This window comes from Plasmodium inui (assembly GCF_000524495.1).
Source record: "Plasmodium inui San Antonio 1 unplaced genomic scaffold supercont1.13, whole genome shotgun sequence".
NCBI lineage: Eukaryota > Apicomplexa > Aconoidasida > Haemosporida > Plasmodiidae > Plasmodium > Plasmodium inui.
In genome coordinates, this window is record NW_008481847.1 from 617,697 (window position 1) to 640,274 (window position 22,578).

The 22,578-nt window shown below is 41.0% G+C and overlaps 4 protein-coding genes across 4 annotated transcripts; all 4 read left to right on the plus strand.

Moving 5' to 3' along the window:
* Nucleotides 1-8,373: 8,373 nt before the first annotated feature.
* On the plus strand, nt 8,374-9,188 carry C922_03315 (hypothetical protein; the record flags this gene model as incomplete). The annotated part of the gene is made up of 2 exons (XM_008818907.1): nt 8,374-8,576; nt 9,065-9,188. The coding sequence occupies 2 exons, from the start codon at nt 8,374-8,376 to the stop codon at nt 9,186-9,188; spliced, it is 327 nt and encodes a 108-aa protein (XP_008817129.1).
* Nucleotides 9,189-10,619: 1,431 nt separating this feature from the next.
* Nucleotides 10,620-10,850, plus strand: C922_03316 (hypothetical protein; the record flags this gene model as incomplete). The annotated part of the gene is made up of 1 exon (XM_008818908.1): nt 10,620-10,850. The coding sequence occupies one exon, from the start codon at nt 10,620-10,622 to the stop codon at nt 10,848-10,850; it is 231 nt and encodes a 76-aa protein (XP_008817130.1).
* Nucleotides 10,851-11,325: 475 nt separating this feature from the next.
* C922_03317 (hypothetical protein) lies at nt 11,326-11,787 on the plus strand (the record flags this gene model as incomplete). The annotated part of the gene is made up of 2 exons (XM_008818909.1): nt 11,326-11,378; nt 11,511-11,787. The coding sequence occupies 2 exons, from the start codon at nt 11,326-11,328 to the stop codon at nt 11,785-11,787; spliced, it is 330 nt and encodes a 109-aa protein (XP_008817131.1).
* A 2,163-nt stretch (nt 11,788-13,950) lies between these two features.
* On the plus strand, nt 13,951-15,210 carry C922_03318 (hypothetical protein; the record flags this gene model as incomplete). Its single annotated transcript, XM_008818910.1, has 1 exon — nt 13,951-15,210. One exon carries the CDS (start codon nt 13,951-13,953, stop codon nt 15,208-15,210), a length of 1,260 nt encoding a protein of 419 aa, XP_008817132.1.
* Nucleotides 15,211-22,578: the final 7,368 nt, after the last annotated feature.

Below are 22,578 nucleotides of genomic sequence, written 5' to 3' on the forward strand. Positions count from 1 at the left end.
TACTTCTGTGTGTAAAATATTGATATTCCACGGGTGTCATTATTTGAGGAGCAATATACCGTCTAGTATACGGATATTGCAGCAGAACTATTGGCCTCACAGTTGGTAGGTGTATCGATTTACAATGATGATGATTACAGAAGTTGCCGTAATACCGTTATATAAATGTACTAATGGTTGAGCTGTGGTAATATGTGTTGGGTATTGTTGCCTGAATAACATGCTTACATAGAAAGTATGCATAATCAGAAACCCTATCTTGCGAGTATAATCATATGTGCGTAGTAATATGATTTAGGAAGCAGGGTAATGCGCGAAATATAAGTGGCCCTGGAATAGGAAGATCTGAGGGGTCTGAACTTCAGGGCCCTGGATTTCGGTTTGTATTATATGAGGAACACTACTGTCTCGAACTCATAGCAGTTCCTGACGTGTTATTATATTAAGAGTGGGGCAATGAATGGAGCTGCATGACTTTAGCAGCCCCGCTGTACCAGGTGTACGGATGTCCCTAAATTACGCATGTCTGACAATAACTTCTTCTCTTTCAGTGTTGATATTCTCACAGTAGTATCCTGTAAATAGTCCGCTTGTTTGCGAACTATTGGTATGCGAAGAGTGGCATTGTTGAGATGAGTACTACTGTGCGGAAAGTACTATGATCTAGATAATAGTAACATGCAAAGGGTACCATTATTTCTATCGTGTATGTGTGTCTCATGAATACAATTATATAAAAGACTCCATTGGAGGAAGTTCAAAGATATACGTCCTGTTGTATTATATAGGGAGCACAACTGTGTGAGGTGGTGGAACATCCAGCAAGTGTCCATGGTTGTGAAGTATACAGCTATATCCGCGATAGTATTATATCAGCGTTCAGGAATTATACAAGTAATGTACGGACAATTGAATCGTCTGAACCGTCCAAACGGCCTAGAGCACCTTTATTTAGACAGCACGAATATACGAGTGTTCATTCCATGTGAAGAGCATGAGTATATGGAGAGTGCCATTCTGTTGAGTCCACTGACATGCTGAATGCAGTACTATGTGAAATGTAATGATATTCTAGAGGAGTGTTATCTGAAGGGTTCCATCTCTCCTGCAGTGCCGTCTTCTGAAGGAAACATCTGTGTAAGGGGTAGGGATATCCTCCAGTGTCACCTTATATAAAGGGTATCCACGTGCTTGTAATACTTATATGTCGAGAGTAGTAACACCCTTATTCTATTGGTATTTGAACATAGGATATACACTTGGGGTACCATTACTTGTACAATACTGGCGTGGATTTTCCTTGAGAGTGATGCGCGGGGTTATACGTGTACTATTATTATGTGACAAGTATAGTGGTGCATGTACTAGTGTATGTGAAGAATTCAGGGTTTATGCTTTAATTATATGAATAACAGTGTCCTGTGAAGTCCAGGGATATTCCAGTATAACTAGTGTTTAGGGAGTACCATTGTCTGTACTTTCTCAATGGTGACGGGTGTAGAAGTCCTCCTACTACTGTTCTATAAAGGTACAAGTAGTGGGGCTATATGGATCACCTGGAGTGCTATTATACAGACGGAAGCATGATGTGTCAAGTGTTTTGCCCTTATGAGTAGGATTACCCTTGGAGTATGATTCTTTGATAGAGTACGTTAATACAGAAAGTATCGTCCTGTTTACAAACCTCTCGTGTGGATAATACTTCCATTTGAACAGGATGTTTGCTGAAGGAGTATTCATGACTTTGAGTACTGTTATGGGGATACTACAGAGGTATGTATAGTACTCCTATCTAAAAATGCCTGATATGGCTGGTACGACGCCATTTGATGAGTGGCAAAGTTAAGCCGGTATTAATAAATAAAGTAAGGGGGGTGTAGAATTCATGACTTAGCTTTCCGCAGTATGAGGATGGCCAACCGTTACGCAACGTGTGGAAGTTGCTATAGTACCTCCGTATGGGGGGTACAGTTGTGTGGAACACATGAATGTGTGAATTGCACGATTATTTGAAGAACACTGATGTTATGTATAGAATAGTTTGTTCTGATCAGTACAACTGTCCTTGGAATACCATTATTTGAAGGGTGGTCATGTTGGTATAATGGCTGGATGATATGACTTGGGCAATTCTGCAGATCCCACAGGTCGCCTCGAAACCTATTGTCTAAACAGTAGAGCTATGCCAGGGCCACTATAATGTTAACCGTATTATTGTATCAAGAATACTGATTTTCGAGGAGTCTCATTATTCGTAGGGTAATATTCTATGAAGTCCATGCATATTCTACAAGGGTAGATGAGAAGGAAGTATACATGTGTCCCCATTTCACAGGTTGACGAATGCGGAGATTCTCGTAGTACTTTTATATGTGGGTATTAAGGGTTGATCTATACTGATATCTGCAAAGTACTGTCCATTTAGGGGCATAATTGTATAAAACGTACGGATGATCTGCGGCGCAGTCTTGTGATTGTACTCATATCTCCATAGTGTGATGTCTTGGAGTTCACAATTGTGCTAGGACTCTGGATATAGACCATGCACAATTATTAAAAGAGGTGGAATATCATGACCTACTGTTTAGGCTCGTATTATAGGGGAAGAACCATATTCCGGAATTAATAGCACTCCCTGGAGTGTTATTATATTAACAGCCGTATAATGTGTGGAACTGCATGATTGGAGGAGTACCACCCGAGCAAGTGTACACATGTGCGTGAAGGAGTATTGTCTAAGAATTACTTATTCGCTCCCACTGGTAACATTCCCAGAGTACTATTATGTGAATAGTGGGGATTTTTGCGGAGTATCAATATATTAAGCATAACATTGTAAAGTCAATACTACTGTACAAGGAGTACTATGATTTAAAGTGTATGAACATGCATGCCGTATCGTTATCCTTATCCGTCCTCCATGCCTATCATGATATTGTATAAATGACTCCATTGTAAGAAGTAGAGGAATATACTGAGTGTATTATTATAGGAAAGGTATGATGATATAAACAGTACACATGTGTCTAAAATGTAAATACGAATAAAGAACACAGATGTATCAGGAATATTAGTGTATAGGTTTACCGGTTATGCTGTTATTGTAAGGAAGGGAAAATATTTTACAACTAAGACAGAGCTTGTAGCACATTCATTTGAACGAAATTATTGTCCCTGCACTCATATGATATGTAGAGAGCAGGGAAAATGAGAAGTGGCATTCTGTGGAGGGCAATGATATTCAAAATATAGTATTGTATAAGGGATACAGATATTCTCAGAAACCATCCTTTGAAAGATACGGATTTTCCTACCATTTGGCCATCGAAAATACAAAAGTGTGTGAAGTGCGGGCTATGTGTTCCAACTTTCGGTTCCTATTCTTTGGGCGACAACAGTCATTGATTAGTATAGATCTCTATGAAATAGTATTATGTGAAGAATTGAGGGCTACATTCTAAAGAAAAGAGCAAGCCATTAATTACGCGCAAGTGCAAGCCGTATAGCTGTTTCTAATGCATTATTGGCGGAGTAATACAATAGAGGCAGAAATACTTCCATATGGACAATGCAGGGATTCTAGCGGAAATGTTGTTTGTAATGTACAGTGTCTCAGAAATGCTTTTATGTGAAGGTCTCATAACATATTGTTTTAGATACGAATAATTGGAGAACGTGACTAATTGAGGAATAATGATTTATGTGTAGTATTAATTAAAAAATATCGCTCCCCCCAGGACTACGGGCATGTGGAATGTACGCTTAGCATACAGTCCTATTATATGAACCATGCGTCTATACCTCCAGTATTATTTTGTGTATTGGATACATGTTTCCTGAATATTATTCTGCACCAGGTTCATATTTTACAGTTTTTTTATTTGTAGACTATTATTGGCTGAAGATAACACATCTCGATGGGGATCCATGATATCAGGAACATAATCGTGCGGGTTCTATAACTATGACTGGAAAACGTTTATATGGGAAAGTTACTCCAACGGGTGCTATTATTTGAAAAATAGAATGAGGCGGAGGATATACACTTCCTTGGAAGACTAATATATAAGGAGAACAATTTCGCGACCATTATTAAGTATGTGAGAAGGAGACATTTATCTAGAGTATCACTGCATAAGCAGTAGGAGAATCCGAAGAATCGCTATTGTGGAGTCGTCAAGATTTAAAGCAGGAGACACCATAATTTAAAAAGAGATATTTAGTAAGAGATAATATAGTGGATTCAGCGGTATTCTTGGAGGGGTTCAAATCACTAAGCGTTACACATATATAGGAAATACGAGATGCCTCCGGTATATTTGTATTAGCTCTAAGAATTAGCATTACAACAACTGTTTAGAGGCTAAGCGTCTGTCAAGGGTAATATTCTATGTAGAACAGTGCTGTGTGAGGAGGAAAATTGTTTAAGATAATACAAAGGTTTAGAGAGTCGAATTCCATGAGGAGGACGGCAGTTGTAAAGATCAAACCATTTCACCAATACACTGGCTTGTAAAATAATTCCATTCCAGGCATACGCATATACCAATCATCAGGCTATTCATGCTGTATAGGAAACTGAGGGATACTATCACCAAAAGGGGTTTCAACATACCAAGGTTTCTTATATGTAGGAACAACTTTTTATAGGCAAAGTAAAAATGTAAGTACAGTAATACATCGTGAACTGTGATTATTCCCTCTCGATACTATTGTAATATAGATTCAATAGTTATCCCGGTACTATTAAGAAACAATGATTACGGAACATTTGCACATCCGCCTTAATCTGTAATATTTTTCTCTTAAGGAAACTCGAGATCGATGCCGTAATATTAGAATATAACAATTATGTAAAATGAAAGATTAGACTTGTTATACCCTAGGGAGGAATAGAACATTATAGAAGGAATAGTACTATATACAACAGGCTGTTTCTCGTGGAGAGTTAGGAATAATAATAACATGGAACGCGCCAAGGGGATAAAATGTGCATAAGAATAAGGACACACAGAAAATATTAAAGAATCATTAATCTAGAAGGGGGGGAGCAAGCATATAGGAGCGGATGACTATAATAGAATGTATATACGAATATAACTGACATATTTGAGAAAATTATCTACTTCAAAGAACGGAGAAAGATATATGTAACAACATATAAATAGACCAGAAGCCAGTGGGGATATCAACATGACGATCAAAGTGGAAATGCCTAAAAGGAAAGGTACATAATTAATACATACAGAAGAGACAACCCGAGAGGAGAGGATACAGGGAAAGATGCTCAAGGAATGAAGATTAGACACTACGCCCAGACCATACAACCCGGAAACACAGTAGGGGTGGCACATAACGTATAATGGGAGTAGCAAATCTTTCCCTCTGACAAAATAGATATATGAAATCGAGGGTTTCATGTTTTCTAACATATAAACAAAGGAACAAGGACAGATAATATCTTGAATCTGTGCTGAGTTCATGGAGTATAATATGTCGTACAATAACTTCATTTTTGTCTGTATCTAAGACTATAGATGATGCTATAACGGCCGTCTCCCTATTCACCACATGAGGATGTAAAATGTTAACTGGTATACATAACCCCTTTTATGCATAAGGGAGTATAAGCCTATACAATGCATACTTTCCCCTAATGGAATAAGGACATGTCCTATAAAGGAGTCTTACACCACCATAGAGTTATGAGGTTCTTCTGAAAAATGAGAAGAAGTGAAGAAATACATGATCATTTAGGCAGTGATATGGTTTCTATATCAGTTTTCAGTGTAATGCTATATGGGCATATAAGCGATAATAGAAAAATTTCCTCCCTTAATAATGAGTCAAATACTTTTATAAACATATTATGTGTTATTCCACATGATTAAGTAACCGGAATTTTCGAAAGGATTCGTGAGTTGTTGTGGGGATAATCTGAGTACACGGGGGGATATTTATGTTTCCATACCTTATCATAATGTACCTTTACGCACCACCTGGCAAACGAATAAAGGTTTAAAAAGCTGGATACAGAATGTTGTGGCTTATATGATATTTTCTTTGCTATATAGGATACCATGAAGGATAATATAAAAGCACCTCTCGTGAACTGCAAAGGGATAAATAGGCAGGAGAGTATCAGATAAGAAAGGACCCTCATATAATGGTTAGGAATTTACTGATAAGAGATAGTGTATATTATAACAAACCCCGAGGGAAAAATCACCATTCCAAGGAGGCGAAACCAGAGAAAAAAGGGAATATGGGATTTCTGTCATGACAAAATAGATCAAGAAATACAAGCCGCTAAGGAGGAAAGACTAGTGTAAACCAAGGCAGGAGAAGGGCGCGAGCACACCTGACAACTGACAGGCGCAACCAAAAATAACCCAACGGCCGGACTATGAAAACTGAGAGAGGTTTAATAGAGGAGATGGGACAGTAAAAAGTATGAAAATGGAAATCATAAGAAAATCTTTAGGGAAATCCGTATACAGTAATTATTAGGAGGAGAAGAGACATACAGAACAACAGCAGGAGTGAAAGGGAGAAGAAAAGAATAGAGGAAGGAGCAGGAGAGGGATATCGTAATTTCCCCCCGAGTATGCCTCTACAAGAAAGATCCGTATGAGAGGTAAACCTCCTATATTATGACTTACTCGGCAAATAGGAGAAGAAGGATACTACAATGGAAGGGGGGGGAAAACTGGAAAAGAAACAGGGGACAATTCATTCAACAGATATAAACATGGAACAACCAGGAAGAATCCTATAATAAGAGAATGCAACGGCAAAACCGAGGAATACAATAGTGAGAATTATATATGATTAGGAACCCACAATCCAGGACAAATCCCCTACAAAGTACGGGTATAGATCGACTAAGGATAATCCAAGTAAATCTCCAACAATGAGATATACAGCCGCAACCCACCCTAGCCTATGGAATGAATAAGGATAAATATATATACCAATGCAACTGAGCAGAAGTACAGTGAGGCGTATATAGGAGACTTATAGGGTAAAAGATTAATACAAACGCGTGTCTCAAGCTGGGACAGGGGGCCGTGGGGGGCTAGAAGAAGGAGGAATCAAAAATCGACATTATAAAGTGAAATAGGGGTATTTTTATATAGGGGGAAACAAATGAATACAGTCTCTAGAGTAATTCTTGCAATTACAGCCGAGCCATAATAATATATCGAGTAAATAACAGAAAGAATAGGAGCCTAGGAATTTAAAGCAGAATCAGAGAACCCATAACCCCCCCACTAAGGAATAGGTTCAAATAAATAAAGCACAAGAGTCACTACCACAAAAGTCAAGGGTAAAAAGGGGTAACCGGGAGTGGCGTTAAATAGAGGAAGAATTATTCACGAAAACAACTCACCGGAACTGACTAAGGGGAAAGATAGCAGACGTGAACAGTGGTGTACATATTACAACAGCGAGGCACAAAACTTCCTATCCATTACACTACAAGGAGCTGGGGAGTAATAACTTAGGATTAGTCAAGCACCGACTAGACAAAGAGAAACTAGTCACCCCCCCAGAGGCCAAAGACCCAATTGAATAATTAAGTTACAACCCAAGAATGAAGAAAGCAAAGAACCCACCCAAGGAGCAATAGACCAATACAGAGCAACAAAGAGGGAAAAAAGTGAATAGGAAAAAGTCCGTGGAAGAGAGAGCCTCTGTCCCAACCCAATAAAAGGATAAAACAACTAAAAAAAGTCATGACTCTCCCCCAAGGAGCAGTCAGAAGGATACACCCAATAAGGGAGAAGTATACCCCCATAAAACTGGAAAATCCGATGTGTGGGGAAGGGCGGGATCCAAATCTGACGTGATAATGTTAACAGACAAAGAAAGGATTCATTAGAAAGCAATGAGCTAGCGGGGGCACCCAAGGGACTCGGGGGGGTATACAGACGGAGAGGAAGTCTATGCAAATCTGATGAACACAAAAACAAGAAAATATTTATCCGTGGAACATTTAGATAGTATAGGAAAAGTGCAAATCCCACTAACCTAAGTGCAAAAGAGAAGGTTGAAATCACCGAAGCAGAAATCAAACAAAAAGGGATGCCGAAGAATAAGCATTGTAGGAACCTACTAAGAAAGAAAATAGGCTGAATTAGCATAATCACAGACTCAGTTCGGTTAGCGTCACAAAGAGAGAAAAATCAAACAGGATCAAGGGAATCTATAGAATTAGAAGGAGGAATAGGCTAACTCCCAAATATAACTCGCCGGAAGGGGCAAAACTTATGGACCAGCTCACAACCCCTCCACCTCCCGAAGCAGCCATGCCTACACCAAGTGGCATTTGAGTAACAAGCACAGTAAAAGGAAACTTTAAGCAGATCGATGGATTCAAAAAAATCGAAGAGGGACAACTCCTACCTTTACAGTACAAAGAGAAGGAAGGAGTCTAGAAGCAGGGGAAATATCAAGATTAAAGAAGAGACACCGACTGAGGCAAAGGAACAAATAAGAATCCTGGGACAAGATCCAAAAGGACATCATAGAGATAGAGTGGTTAAAACTAGGATAATGGGAGGAAGAATGCAGTAGGCGAGCGTTAGGGCCCCAATGGGGTTCACCTGAATGGAATAGAGCGAATGATTATACTGACAAAATAAAAACCACAACCGATAAGAGGAGAGAACCCACGAAATAACCCGACACTATATTCCCTGCGGATCCAAGCGAAAAAGATAAACAAGAGATAAGACAAGGGTGAATCACTACCCAATGCGGGACAGGGAGGCTCATAAACCACATCACTGCCAACACAAGGAGTTCAACCCGACAAGGGCAGAGAATAAAAAACGCAGAAGAGAAATAGAAACTGAAGCGAGAGCCTAGTCCAACAACTCCGTCTCTCCTCAAAGGACAGCGAAATGAAGAGGACAAGTTGTATTAAAAGGAGGGCTTACCGGAGCAGAAGGCGTAGTGGTCTGAGTTAGTGTCTAGGAATCAAGAGCTGCAGTACCCCGCCAAATATGAGACAAATGTCGAGATAAACCAAAATAGTTGATAATGACCAACTCCCTAGGAGCCATGAAGAATACTCCAGTTCCAAGAATCCGCAGAGAAGTAAATGGAATGACCAAAATGAAGGACTGAAGCAACCAGATATAGAAAAATTTTTATCGCCAAAAAATCAGATCCCTTTGTAAAAAGGTAAAGGTAGAGAAAAGGAGAGAAGCAAACGATGGAGTCAGAAGGATCCCACGCGTGAAGACTTTTTGGGGGAAATTATCTGAGGGCTGATATTCCGGCGAAAGTTTTCCCAACACAAGAACAAAGAGAAGGATAATCAGAAAATGAAGAAAGCGATGAATCGGCCCAAGCCAAGCAGGATACAGAAGAAACTATGGGCGTCCAAATACACCCGAGGAGAAATATGGCGCAAACCTTCGCAAACTGCAATCAAATAGGCAACAGTGTAATAATCCCTCAACGTTAACAGGCGATATGCAAGGAGAAGAGTTCTAAATAAGAAGCCGAAATCAATAATCTGTCTAAATTCGCGGAATCCAATGAAAACAAATGAAAAACACGAAACCAGGAGGACTACATAGTTAGGACTACAGGACCAAGTATGATCAGGAAGGACTACTACCGGACAAGTAGGGCAAATCTGCGGGGAAATTGAAGTGACGAAGGAAGGAGAGGCCAGGAGAAGAAGCAGCCAAAGCGGAGTATTGTACATATAACCCCAACTGGCAAGGATAATGTCAAACTGCGCCGGTAAACCTGCCAAGAAAATCCTTCAATGCTAGCGAGAGGTCATAAAGGAATGACTAAAAGAGGAATTACCCGACAGGAACGATTAGGTCCCTTCTCCAATCAACTGAAAATATGACCAGGAGACGGACCCTCCTCAATGCTCCCCTGGGGAACATATACACGCAGATATTCACTAAAGAGTGTACGCAAGAGTCTAGGAAGGAGTAACCCATACTACCCCTCAAAGGGCGCCAGCGCAGCCATAAGAAGATCATGGGGAAACAATGAATAGATGATAAATACAAGTAAAGGGTGCAAGGAGGATACACCCTGATAAACTCTCTTAGCAAAGAAATTAGGGACAAAGTGTAGTACAGGTGAGGTGGACTAGGAGGAGCCCAAGTAATTAGCACGATGCGACAATTCGGCTAATTCCCAACATATTCGTATGATAATTGGTATAGTAAACCTATGGACGAGTCAGGACGCTCAGACCAGGATTCCTCCAAGAAAAGAGACGTCACAGGACACCACCCAGGGAATACAAGACAGCGCCTTATGTGAAAGAATGAATAAGGACCAACGAGCCCTGGGGACAGGACACAAATGGAGAAGAGTACAAGGAACAACAAGTAATATCGAGAAGCGTATGCGAGGAATCAGAAGACAACCTAATGAATCGGAAGCCTAAGGAAAAATTGAATACTTCCACCAGATTCCGGCATTATTGAAGCCCTTCCAGGAGCAATAAATCCTCCTGCAAGACAAGGAGGCCGAACAGTCCAGGTGCCTTTTTATAAATCTAACACCCTAAACCAAAAGAATGGAATATACACATCTAAGATAAAGCACATAGTCCTAGCAGCGCAAATGTCAGAATGAAAATGCCAAATGAAGGATTCCCCTCAATTGGAATACGATTTAAAGACAGGATAAGGCGGGGAGGGCATCTCGGAGAAGTGGGAGGTAAAATGACCACGGAAAAGGCGAACAACCGACGAGATAAAATACACGTAGGAATAACTAGAGTTGAGGATAATCAGGGAATAAAAGGACTGGTAATCACAAAACATCAACAACTTGAGATGCGAGGAAATGCCAGAAGCTAAATGTCCGAAGGAACAAATGTGTACACCTGTTCACTACAGTGAGTCATATGTAGTTTAGATGCAATAGAGACGTCCGGAAACAACGGAATAGTCGGCAACGAGGTAAAGCAGCGAAGGAATCTACGGAGTAGGTCAGAGGAATCTAGTTCCAATCTATTACGTAATAGACAAATCCAAATATTACCATCCTCCCAATAAGCCGGAACGGCAGCGGAAGAGGAAAATCAAGGCAAAATGAAGAATTAGACCGCAAACGATAAGGATAATTTAAGTTAGCATATGAATGAATAACACCTGCTCTTGAAATTGAGGGCTCTATAGTGGAAGACTCTATTTCGGCAGCAACAAAGATAGCACAGCCCAGACAGTGGAGTTTATTAAAAGAAGGAAATTCTACAATACAACAAACTTCTAAGAAAAAACTAAAGGAATAGTATGAAGAAAACGCCGAAGGGGTCAGCTCCAGAAACAACAAATGAAGAACAACCTCACATATCAGGAAGGGAGCAATAATAACCAATCCAACACGTAGGAGTCAGGATGAGAAAGAGCCGAAACAGCTCAATTGAGGAATCTTTCAGGAGGAAGAAGGATGAGATACCAATAAGCAACCCAAGAAGATTGAGAGGAGGCGTAAGATTAAAGAATTCTTCATCGAAGAAAAAAATCGAACCCCAATCTAGGACAAAGGAGCAGAACGAGTATTAGCGACAATAATCGAAAAGAAAAGATCCTCAATGGAATAGCCGAAAGGGATAGACGCAGTAGATTATCTAACAGGAGCCAAATAAATCAACTGGAAAGAAGGAAGAACCAACCTAACTTTCAAATAGGAGCTGGCACGAATCAAGTGACGAGACACTCCCTATACCTCCTTATCAAGTATCATACATTCATAAGCAAAGAACAATCCGAAAGGGAACAAAGATATTTCTGACTACACCCGAAGATAAGTTAGCGGCGGTTACAATAGAACAACAAGGAAGAAAAACGGATCTCTCACTTCAACAAAGGAGGAATTATGCAAACCGAAGCCTTCGAAGTAGCCCCAGCCAAATAATGTAAAAAACTTCCTCCAACACCCCTACTAAGGGGAAGAAATAGTTTCTGGAATCGGGAAAGGTGCAACAGGGGTAAGCCGGAGCAAGAAATAACAACAACAAGGGTAGAACAAACATAACGAAAACTTCAATTTAGGAGGCAATTCACCAAAGTATTACAAGATGAAATCAAGTGTCTAAGGGAGAAGAATCCCCAGAAGCAGTCGGTCAAGTATTGACACCAAAACAGCGCAAGGGAGGAAAGTCTCTGCAACTAGCGGCGTCAAGGTACGAAATAACCAAAACTAACCCCCACGGCACGTAGGTGTAAGAGATAGCTGACAAATAAATAACCAACTGGAGGAGCCCGAGTATAACCAACTCCTGCTGGACATGAGGTCGCCAAAATGAGGAAAACCACAAGAAAGCGTTACACCGGCACGGACAAGAATAGTGAATGACGAATGGAGGGAAGTTGAATTAAGGAGGGAAATGAATATGGACTACACAACAGCAAGCTACTGCAGCCAATTCGAAACAGAACTGCAGAGGAGGCACCCCAGATAATGATCCCCCCCTGATAAAATACGGCAGGACGAAGACGCAAGTATACTATAAATAGAACAGAGTATATTAGGAGCAAGTATATGAAGCGAGGCAACCAAGTACCGGCGTAATTTTTAGATACCCCTGGACGGAACCCACAGAAGGACTAAAAAGCGAGGGATTAGTCTCGAAGTGCAAGAATAGAAAACGCAAGCCAATCCAGGGAATAGTATTTCTGTGACCAAGGGCCGGCAACAGCAATGATGAGGGGGGGAAGTAGGGAGCCTTCTGAAGCAGACTTCCAGACTCTGTGATAAATAGGAGAATTAGAGGAATGAGATAGCGTATTGGAAGAAGAAGAAACAGAGGATCTCTACAGCAAATCACACCCGAAAAGTATAGTTCAGGAAGCAGGAAGATAGAGGAAGAAGACCAATCAGAAAAGAGCAGTGAAAAGTGACTATTAAGGCAAAAAGGAAGGACCAACACACAGCAACCACAACAACCGGATGAAATACACAATGAGAAATCACTATGGGAGGAAGAAAACTCTGAATAGCGTGAATCTTTGCCAACCGTCGTGATAGATAGGATAACGTATAAGTATATAAAGACAAGAAAGGATTAGTCTGAGGACCAAAGAAACCACCTTGATATGGCAATACTCCGGTCCTACAGATAAATGAGGGACAAGTTTGAAAGGAACTTCGCTAGGGAACCAAGGAAAAAATATATGTAAGGATCCAGCAGGGCGGTACTAGTACAAGATCCAGTGCAGGAAAAAGAGATCCCTGTGAAGAGTAATACACGAAGGAAGGCACAAAGCGGACGGCATTCCGAAGAGAGCGAAGTATGAGTACCCGCAGAAGTCAAAGTAAAGAGAGTTTGTCTAAGAAGACGATAAATAAGAAATCAAGGAAACAAAAGAGAAGCATCTGAAGCCGAACCTCCGAATCGGGAAATCAGGATACCGAAGGCATCCCAGGCGGCCCCCCCGACGACAGGAACAGATCCCAGAGGGGAAATACAGGAGTTGACAGACCTTAACCGTCGGGAGGTTCCGGATCTGGAAACTAAAGGAGGACGAATATTATAGTAAAATCTAGATTACTCAAGTTTGACAGCTTAGAGAGATAAAAAACAATGGAGAAGAAATCTAACAAGAAGGAGAAATCAGGTAGATGACATAGGAAAGTAATAGAGAAGCAGGAAAGACATATCCCCATGTAGGGATAAGGGGACTCCTCCACAGCTGGGCATCTGAAGGGAAGGAAAGAGAGGATTATCGAAGGAAAAACAACAAGCCAGAAGTATCTGAGAGAAAAAGCAAATATATTAACAGGACCAAACACAACAAGTCAAGCATGGGGTGAAGTAAGATTAAAAAGGCATAAAGGATGTATTGCACGTGGTAGATTGAGGCAATAATAACCACAGATATACAAAACAACCAACCCCAGCACAAGAAGTTTCTTAAGGGAGGATTTTAGAATAAGAATTAACCTATAACCAGGATGACAGACAACATCTTCAAGTTTAATGATTACATGCGCAACATAAGAAAGAAGGAGCCCACCAGATCTCCCTGCACCCAATCCCCAGATCTAGTAAGGACCCTCTGTGACATAAATGCGGGGAAACAACCCTTCCAATCCCCAGGAGAGATCGAAGATCCATTAATCATTAGATCAGCTGACGCCCAATTGACTCAAGTCATCAACAGCAGGAAGAAATTCTGTTTAGGTCTACAGCTATGGGCCTCTAATTTAGAGATCACAAAGGGAGGGGGGAAAAACCTGTTGCAAGAAAAAAACTGTCGAGCCAATGACACAAGATATGGAATCGGAGGAGGAGCAGGCTCAGGCACCTGTATTCAGCACGCAGAGACTGGAATATGGGAGAAATGGAGAAAAGAAAAAATAACGAGCTTGAGGGAGAAGTCAGTTAAAAATCTCGTAGCCTGTATGGATATAGTAGAGATGATAATAGATTCCTTTCACATAGCCCCAGGGAAATCCTCGCTTATGCAGGAAGCAGAGCTGAGCAGCAAAGGATGTGAGAAATTGGCAAATAGATTAGACAACTGGTCAAACCCAAAAGTCAGAAATGAAATTATGCGGCAATGGTTTAGTAGTGAGCAGGAGGGTACGTGGCAGTATAATAATTATCAGTTAGGGGGAAAGGACTTTTTTGAATTTCTCCAAGAATTAGTCTATGGAGATGGGAAAGCTCACAAGAATGTGTATTGTGCCAGAAAGGGAACCAGAAATGCAGACGGAACAGAATGTGAGGGAGACTGGTGTACCATAGTAAAGGCGAATTCCGTCTCCCTGGCGGCAGGGGGAGGAGAAACAGAGGGACCTGATATTACGGGTCCGGCGGGAGAGGGGACCGCAAAGGTAAAGGGCCAGGAGCAGTCGATGACTGACAAGGAACTCGCAACTCCCACAGTTGCCGAAGCTGGAGACGACGGACAGCGTACATTGGGCGGTACTGGTCCGGAGGCATCTAAGGAAACAGGGTTAACGCCAGGGCCCAGGAAGGACCTAATGGGAGGCCAAGAGACTTCGCAGGGGAGTAGTATCTGGGCGCCCTTAATGGGTGGGGGAGTCGCTATGATATTAGGAATTCTTTCAGTATATGGAGTATACCGTATATATTATAGAGGAGAGGCAAAGAGACTGGGGGGGTATGGGAGAAGTCGGAGAAACGGCAACAACCCCAAGCGGTTAGGGGGGGGCACACCACGGAACATAAAATTGAAACATTTCTGATAACATATGGGGCTTACTGTCGATTTCCAAAAATCCAAAGGGAAGAATGATACCAAGGAGGCGACCTGGGCACTGTAGAAATGGGGAACTCGGGCTACCCCAGCTTGGGTGGACTCTACCACCGGGCGGGTCCTTAGAAGAGTCACGCATCGAATGTACTGGGCGGCTTATTGGGGGGATCTCAGGGTTACTGGTTTGAACATTACTCTTCGGGGTGTACGTTTTAGCTTTGGGGTTTATGGATTGAGGTCTTAATTTCGTAGTTTCAAACGGGGGCTTTTGGCTTTAACGCTCTCGGTTTTGCGGGCATTGTTCAAGATTCAGAGTCTAGGATTCGGGATCTGACTCTAGGACTTCACGGGTTTGGGCTTAGGAGTGATTTGTCTTGGATCAGGTGTAAACCTTAGTGATTCGAATCTAGGATAGTGGATTAAGGTTCCGGTTTGGGGTTTAGCCTTAAGAGTTAGGTTTAGGGTTCAGGGCTCAGGGTTCAGGGTTTATCTATTAGGTTCCTGGAATTAATGTTCACTCTTTAGGCCTTAGGATCTTGGGCTTACGTTTTACGTTTCAGGGTTCAGGGTTCAGGGGTTAGGATTTAGGTTTCAAGTATAAGGCATCACGACCCAGTGGTTATTGTTCTTGGTTTTCGATTTAGGTTTTATATTTCACGTTTTTGGTTTCCATGTCTATGGGCTGAAGTCTAAGGTTACGATGTTGCTTTAGTTCTATGTCTTACGTTTAGGCTCGTGAATGGAGGGTTGAGGGTGTAGTTACGATTTTTTTTTTCTTTAGGTTTTAAGTTTTTGGTGTGCCGTTTTATGGTTCCAGGTGTCCTGTTTACAGTTTCGGCGTCGCCTCTCAGGTCAATGTTTACGGTTTATGGTCGAAGCTTTAGGTGTTTTAGGGATCCTGTTTTAGGGAGGACGGTATAGGGTTCAGGCTTAGGGATTATGTTTTAGGATTTAGGTCTTAGTCTCTAAATGTTTTGTGTTGATTTTAGGGGGTAACTTCCACGGGTTTGGTTTCTGGCTTCAGGTTTTTTGATGCGCTGCTGTGGGTTTCGGCCTAAACGTTTATAGTTTCTGATTTAGGCCTCATGGTTTATGCTTTAGAGCTTAGTGGTCAATTTTTAGCGGTTATATTTTCGACTCATGGATTAGTTATAGTTATTATGGTTCAGGATCCAGGGTCCGGCTTCTAATGTGTACTGTTTAGGGGTGTGGGTTCAGGTTAGAAGGTTTAGGCCTCAGTATGGCATCTTCATGTTCAGAAGTCTCTTAGGCTCTAGGGTTTAATGTTGAGGGTTTAGGGTTTACTTTTCACTCCTTATGAGTGTGGATTTATTGGTTAAGCTTCACGGTTGGGCCTCCAGGGTTTATTTCTTACTTTTTCACCTATTGGCCGATGTATTAAGTGCTTATGGTTTACGGTCTAGGCACTTTATTTTTCTTGGGGGTAAAGTTCGGAATTTACGGGGGGCTTTTCCTTATGCCTAAGTCTTTACTTGTAACTTTTTGTTTCTTGGCCTAGCGTTTACGGCCCACAGTTTGACAAAGCAAGTTTATGATGTATTTTTCAGGGAGATTTTCTTAGTTTGGTGGGTATACTTCTTGGCACTTCATTTCAGGCCTGAGAATGGCAGGGGGGTTAGGGGGGGGTTTCCTGGTTCTTTCTTTGGCGGGGTTAGGATGACGGCATTAGTTTATATGATCTATATTTTACGAGGATGCATTTCCTGCTGTCTCTTGGCTCAGTTATTTTTGAGGTTTTGCCATCCAGTCGTTTTTCCTCATTGATAGGCTCTTGTTGCTAAGTCTTTGTTGTCCGAGCTTATTCTTGTCTTTTAAGTTTTCCTGATCCACCGTCTCTCTTCGGGGGCTTTTTCCTTATGAATTAGATTGGTTCTCTCAGGAATTAAAATTGTTGGGTACGGTACCAGTTTCCTTCTAAGTTTTTAGGGTGTAAGGATAAGGGGGCAGTCTTTGCCATGTTGCACTAGATTCTCGCGACAGCGTTCATGGCCACAGGCTTCTTAGTCTCTGGATTTCTAGTCAATCCCTACTTCCGGCCTGGAATATCTAGGGTGCCGTCTTTGGGTTGTGCCTGTCCTGCTCGATGGTTTTGTCTTCACCTGTGTGCCTCTGGCGCAGCGTGGGACAATCTTTTATGAGGTATACTGGAGATTTTCCTCCGGTGGTTTGTATTGGACATTGAGGTTCCTTTGCCAGTGGGCCCTTTATTTGATTAGATAGATGATTGATTCTGCTGCACCGGTTTAGACGCTTCGGTTGCGAGTATAGCTTTTCCGGTTGATTTTGGGGGGATAGGTTCCAGAGACTTTTATTATGCAGATTCGGTCAGTTGCTAGGAGTTTTCTCCTAACTTGTAGATTTATGGCTTATTGTTTATGGTTAAAGGGTGGGGTTGGAGGTGATAATTGTCTGATTTTAGCGGTTTAGGTCGTATGTTTTAGTCTACAAGCAGTACTTATCTGCTTCTAATATTTGAGTCTTAGCTCCCAAGGTTCCGTCCACAAGCGTGATCTTTCCCTAATTAGGTGCTAGTGTTATCTGTGATATCTTTTAAGTTCCGGATGTAGGAAATAAGGATTTTTTTAATATCTAGGGCCCGGGGTGTCAACCAGAGTTTTAGGTGTGCCTTAGGTTTCCTGAATTCGGGATCAGTACTCCCTTCTTGGCCTCCACTCTTTGTGCTTACAGTTGGAGGGGTATCTTCCTTATTTTATTAGGCAGGTTTCTGTACCCTGGGGCATACATATGAGAGGCTTCCTCCTGAGTCTTGGCCTCTATCTTGAGGAGTTAAGGGTGTCAGCTGGTTGTGGGGGTGCGGTTTAATTTCTTATCCTTATTGCTTATGTTTAGATTTCATACTGTATGACCTAATTCCTCGAACTTAGCTCTCTTCTTTTATGCTTGGTCCCCAGACATGAAATTTCACGGCTGAGTGCCGAGGATTCAGGGGGTCAAGTGGGCACTTGTATCTTATAGGGTTGGTGATTCAGATGTGATGGGGGCCGGTTCCCTGTAGACTGTTTGGTTCAGGTGCATAGTCTTCTAGTCGAGTCTCAGGTTTTAGGGGCTATTCTTAGCTGTAGCCTCCGGAGCTAGCCCCCATTCTTCCTGGTTCCGGAATGACTTTTTACTTTCTATTGTCTCCTCCTGAGGGGGTCATTCTCTTGGTTTACGGGTTAGTCTTAATTTATAACTCTTGCTGCGTCGTGTTGTTGGCTTCTCGGTTTCAGGGTGATAACTTGGAGGCTTCGCTTTTCCACTACGATTCAATTTGTTAGGTTTCTGCGCTTAGGCTTTATGCGTAGTTTTCACATTGAGGCTCTATTTCCATGGGGCAAGACTATTGCGTTAAGTTTAGAGTTTATCTGTTAGGACTTGACCGTTTCCGCTTCGAGGTATATAGGTCCTGTCTATTGCCACTTCAGATATCGGTAACTCCTTAGGTTCCATCCCTCAGGGAGTATGCCTTAGCCCAGAATGATTAAGTTCCTGATTTTAGATGTAGGCATTGGGGTGTGAGTGGTCCTGTTCTTGCTGTATTTCCTCGGTTTTAACCTTTATGGGGCCTCAGGTATCGTCTATGGTTTAGTTGGAAGGAGGTATCTTGCATGCTACAGGCATTCGGGGAAACAGGCAAAGCTTATGCGTAGAGATTGGAAATGTACATCGAAGAAGTAGGCTTTTAGTTTTTTCATCTTTTCTTCATTATATGGTGTCTATTTGGTACTGCTTAAGCTGCGCTGTTGCCCTCCTGCCTGAGACTTCCTCCTGTTCCCTTCTTTGCCTAGGCCTGTTCTCCCTCTGTTATCTTCCCTTCTGGCCTCGATCCCTGTAATTTTGAGGCCTGCTATTTTAAGGAGTCGTCTTAAAGAGTACACTTTTCTTTATATTTCTTATCTGTACCTCCTGGTTCTTAGGCTTCAATTGTACCGGGCTACGTTTCAGGACGTAAGCACCCCTCTTATCCGGGTGCTATTCACGTCATGTCGCTATTGGTTTATGGTGGTCTGCCGTTGTGTTAAGTCTTCTTGTTCACTCTTTACTCTTCAATATTTAGGATTAATGCTTGATTTCTTATCCCCCTAGTTCCACTATTGAGTGTAGTGGCCATGCTCTATCTCCTAGTTTTATGCCTTCAGGTTCCGGTGTATTGACGGGGGGTTCCTCCTACCCCTTAGCGCTTATTAGTATTGTTGGATAAGTTATTTAGGCGGATAAGACTCACTGATTATGCGCCTCTGGTACTGTGATCATTTTTAGGTTCCTATGATCTAGGGTTTAGTTTCTGGGTTGTAGCTTTTGGGAGTTAGTCTGTATATTTCATGGCTTAGGTTATACGGATTATCAGTGAGGCGCGTTTCTTCCCGTGTACTGGCACCCTGTATTCTTTATTTCCAGGGTTAATTCCTTACATATGTTCCCCTATTTCTGTTGGCCATCTTTATTTCCTATCTCCTTATGCTTAGGATCTTTTGCCATATCTTGACGTTGTACGGTTCCCATCCCTTGGTGGTGGATTCAACTTCACTGTTTAGGACTTAGGGGATACCCTTAGGGTTTATTTGTGCTTGATGAAAGGTAGGGTCGTTCTCGCACGCCCTACGCTCACGGTGTATATCGTCTGTGTACTTTGCTCTGTTAAGGTGTATCTGCTATGGTTCATGCTGCAACGTGTTTTGGTGTATTTGGTCCTATTATTCTTCAGGGTATCTCGCCGAATGTTTTTGTTTTAGGCATCATTTTTAGTTTCTACAGGTATTAATTTGGGGCGCCATGGTGTATCGGTTTTTCTTTCCTTCTTATGGTTTTGATATCTGTTTTATTACTTGTTTTTCAACGTCGAGTTTTTGTGGTGTATGATTTACTGTTCAAGCTTCATGGTTCAAGGCTTATCCTTCCTGTTTCTTGCCCGTGCCATCAGCCTCTAAAGTCTATTCTTTACGGTTACCCATTTAATGCTGTCCCCTCCGGATTTACAGTTTGGACTTTAAGCAGCCCCTCAAAAGCATCATTGCCCACTCTGCGTCTCCTGGTGGTGTTCGTTCTCCTTCGATTTACTTTATTATTTCCTTCTCCCTGTGGTAATCGTGCGCTCTTTGACTGTTTCTAATGCGTCTTCTCTTACTTTCTCTGTATGGTCTCTTTTTAGGTGTCTGGGAATATAGAAGAAGAGATATATTCGTAGATTGTTTATTATTCTCCCCATATTTAATATAGCTTAAGGGTGTTAATATAAAGATACAGAACAGTCAATGTTTAGACTCTGTTCGTTTCCTTTATTGAGATATATACAGAGGGACAACAGTCCTACTGATATAGTGCTATTTCCTTGGCTGTTTTATTCTCAGCCCTCTCCCATAGGATATATTCGTAAAATCGGGGAGTTATACATGAAGCCATGAGGGTCCGAATTATAGGCCACATATTCATTTATATTAATGCTAATCCATACTGCTGTAAGATCTTTTGCTCAGGAGTTGTCTCTCATATTCAAATGTGTATCTTCCTGTTCGTCTAGGTCACTAATGAATTTCTCTTAATACTATGGATATTATGGGAGGTGTAGACAACACGTTTGCTGCTTCTCGTCTCTTTGAAGGTCTTTATTGAAATTTGGCAACCCATGTTGGATGACTTGTATTTATCACTTGTTTCCCTGCTTTTACAAAGAATTCGTACCTATGACTGTGGAGTACAGGCCATTATAGGAGAGTACTGCACAACTGTTGGATCCACTCTTAGAGGAGATGTGCTGTCGGTTATGAATTCCACTGATTCTGTTGGAGCCTCCTTTGCTCATAGGAAATCTAGCTATATGTAACGCCGATTGAGTTATTCTTTGTATTTATCTGAGGATAATAAAAATCGCAGTGACAGATATCATGCTTATTAATGCTATTCAGGCACAACTGTTATATATTCATACTATGATTGTTCGTATTTTATGTTTTATCATGAAGAACAAAACCTATCACCCTGATATCACCACTTTGAAATACAGACGGAAGGAAGCGGATAAAAAGTATAGATCTTGTTACTGGTTTTCTACAGACAGATTTATGAACCCGTGTCAGAATGGGAGAAGATTAACATTGCTGTGTTATCCTATCTGCTTCTTTATGTACACAGATCTAAATAACGCTCATTAGTTGGTTGTATTCCCATAGTTCAGATCAAATTGAGAGATTTTTTACTTATACTTACAATATATGCCTATTATAATGTCATTACGTACAATCAATCGCTTATATCGGAATTCTTAGATTACCGTTCTGTATTAATGTTGTCTGAAGTCTGAATAGACCTGCTTTTCCTATAAAATTATCTCTTTGACTATTATATACTATACTGTATACCGGCGTTGGGGACACATTATTGGGCTGATTTTTTAGGTGTCAAATCGCAAAGCTATCAGTAATTTATTGCTACTACTTGAAAGAAGAAAGCAGATAATTAGTCGCGAGATGGTTGTTAGCATGTTTATTATTGACCTGCAAGAGAATGTGTTCCAAATCTCTGATAAGAATATTTTAAATGTTCTTTATTGGTTGTCAATTTGCGATATTCAATTTGTATATCTATTTGTATGATCATGGAGGAAGCCTTCTATGAAAATTAGAAGGAAATTTAGAGGAAGAATGCCTCCCCTCTAAGGAAACAAAGGAGCGTCTTTGTTCTTCAGATAAGAATATAACACACCCTCAGTAAGTTGAAAGAATCTCCTGGGGTACGTTCTTTTTACTAAAACGAATTCTCCACTATAATGATAGTATATGAAGAGGCATAGCCCCATTTTGTATAATCTCTCCAGTACTTGTTAATTATTTTGTCTATAAACTATTATCCGTAACATTATATAAGAGCAACTGCTGCTTATGTATGAAGAATAGTGGAATCAGGTTTAAATGTGATTATTAGGAATTAGGGAGGATATCGTAGGCCTTTATTAATATATTTTATTTGACCATGTTAATGTAATTATTAAGGCAAGTATCTATATTTATTTATGAGGGATGTTTATGAATCATTTCATTCATGCAATGTTTTACTGAGATTTTATTATGCATAAGAAGGATATTCATTCTGTCCACTAAATCTCTTCTAGGGAAATATGAGGCTCTTTATTTAAAATGAGAATTGACAAAGTTAATATTCATACTGTACGGAGACGGTACTGTTCCTTAATGTGAAAAAGGATTATCAAATGCGGAGTAATGCCGTTGGCATATGTATACAGTAAAGTGCGAAATTCTGGTAGTGACTCAAAGATAGGTTTTACTTTAAGAAGGGGATCATATTAAAGAGGATATTCATAATGTTCTATTATGATACAAGA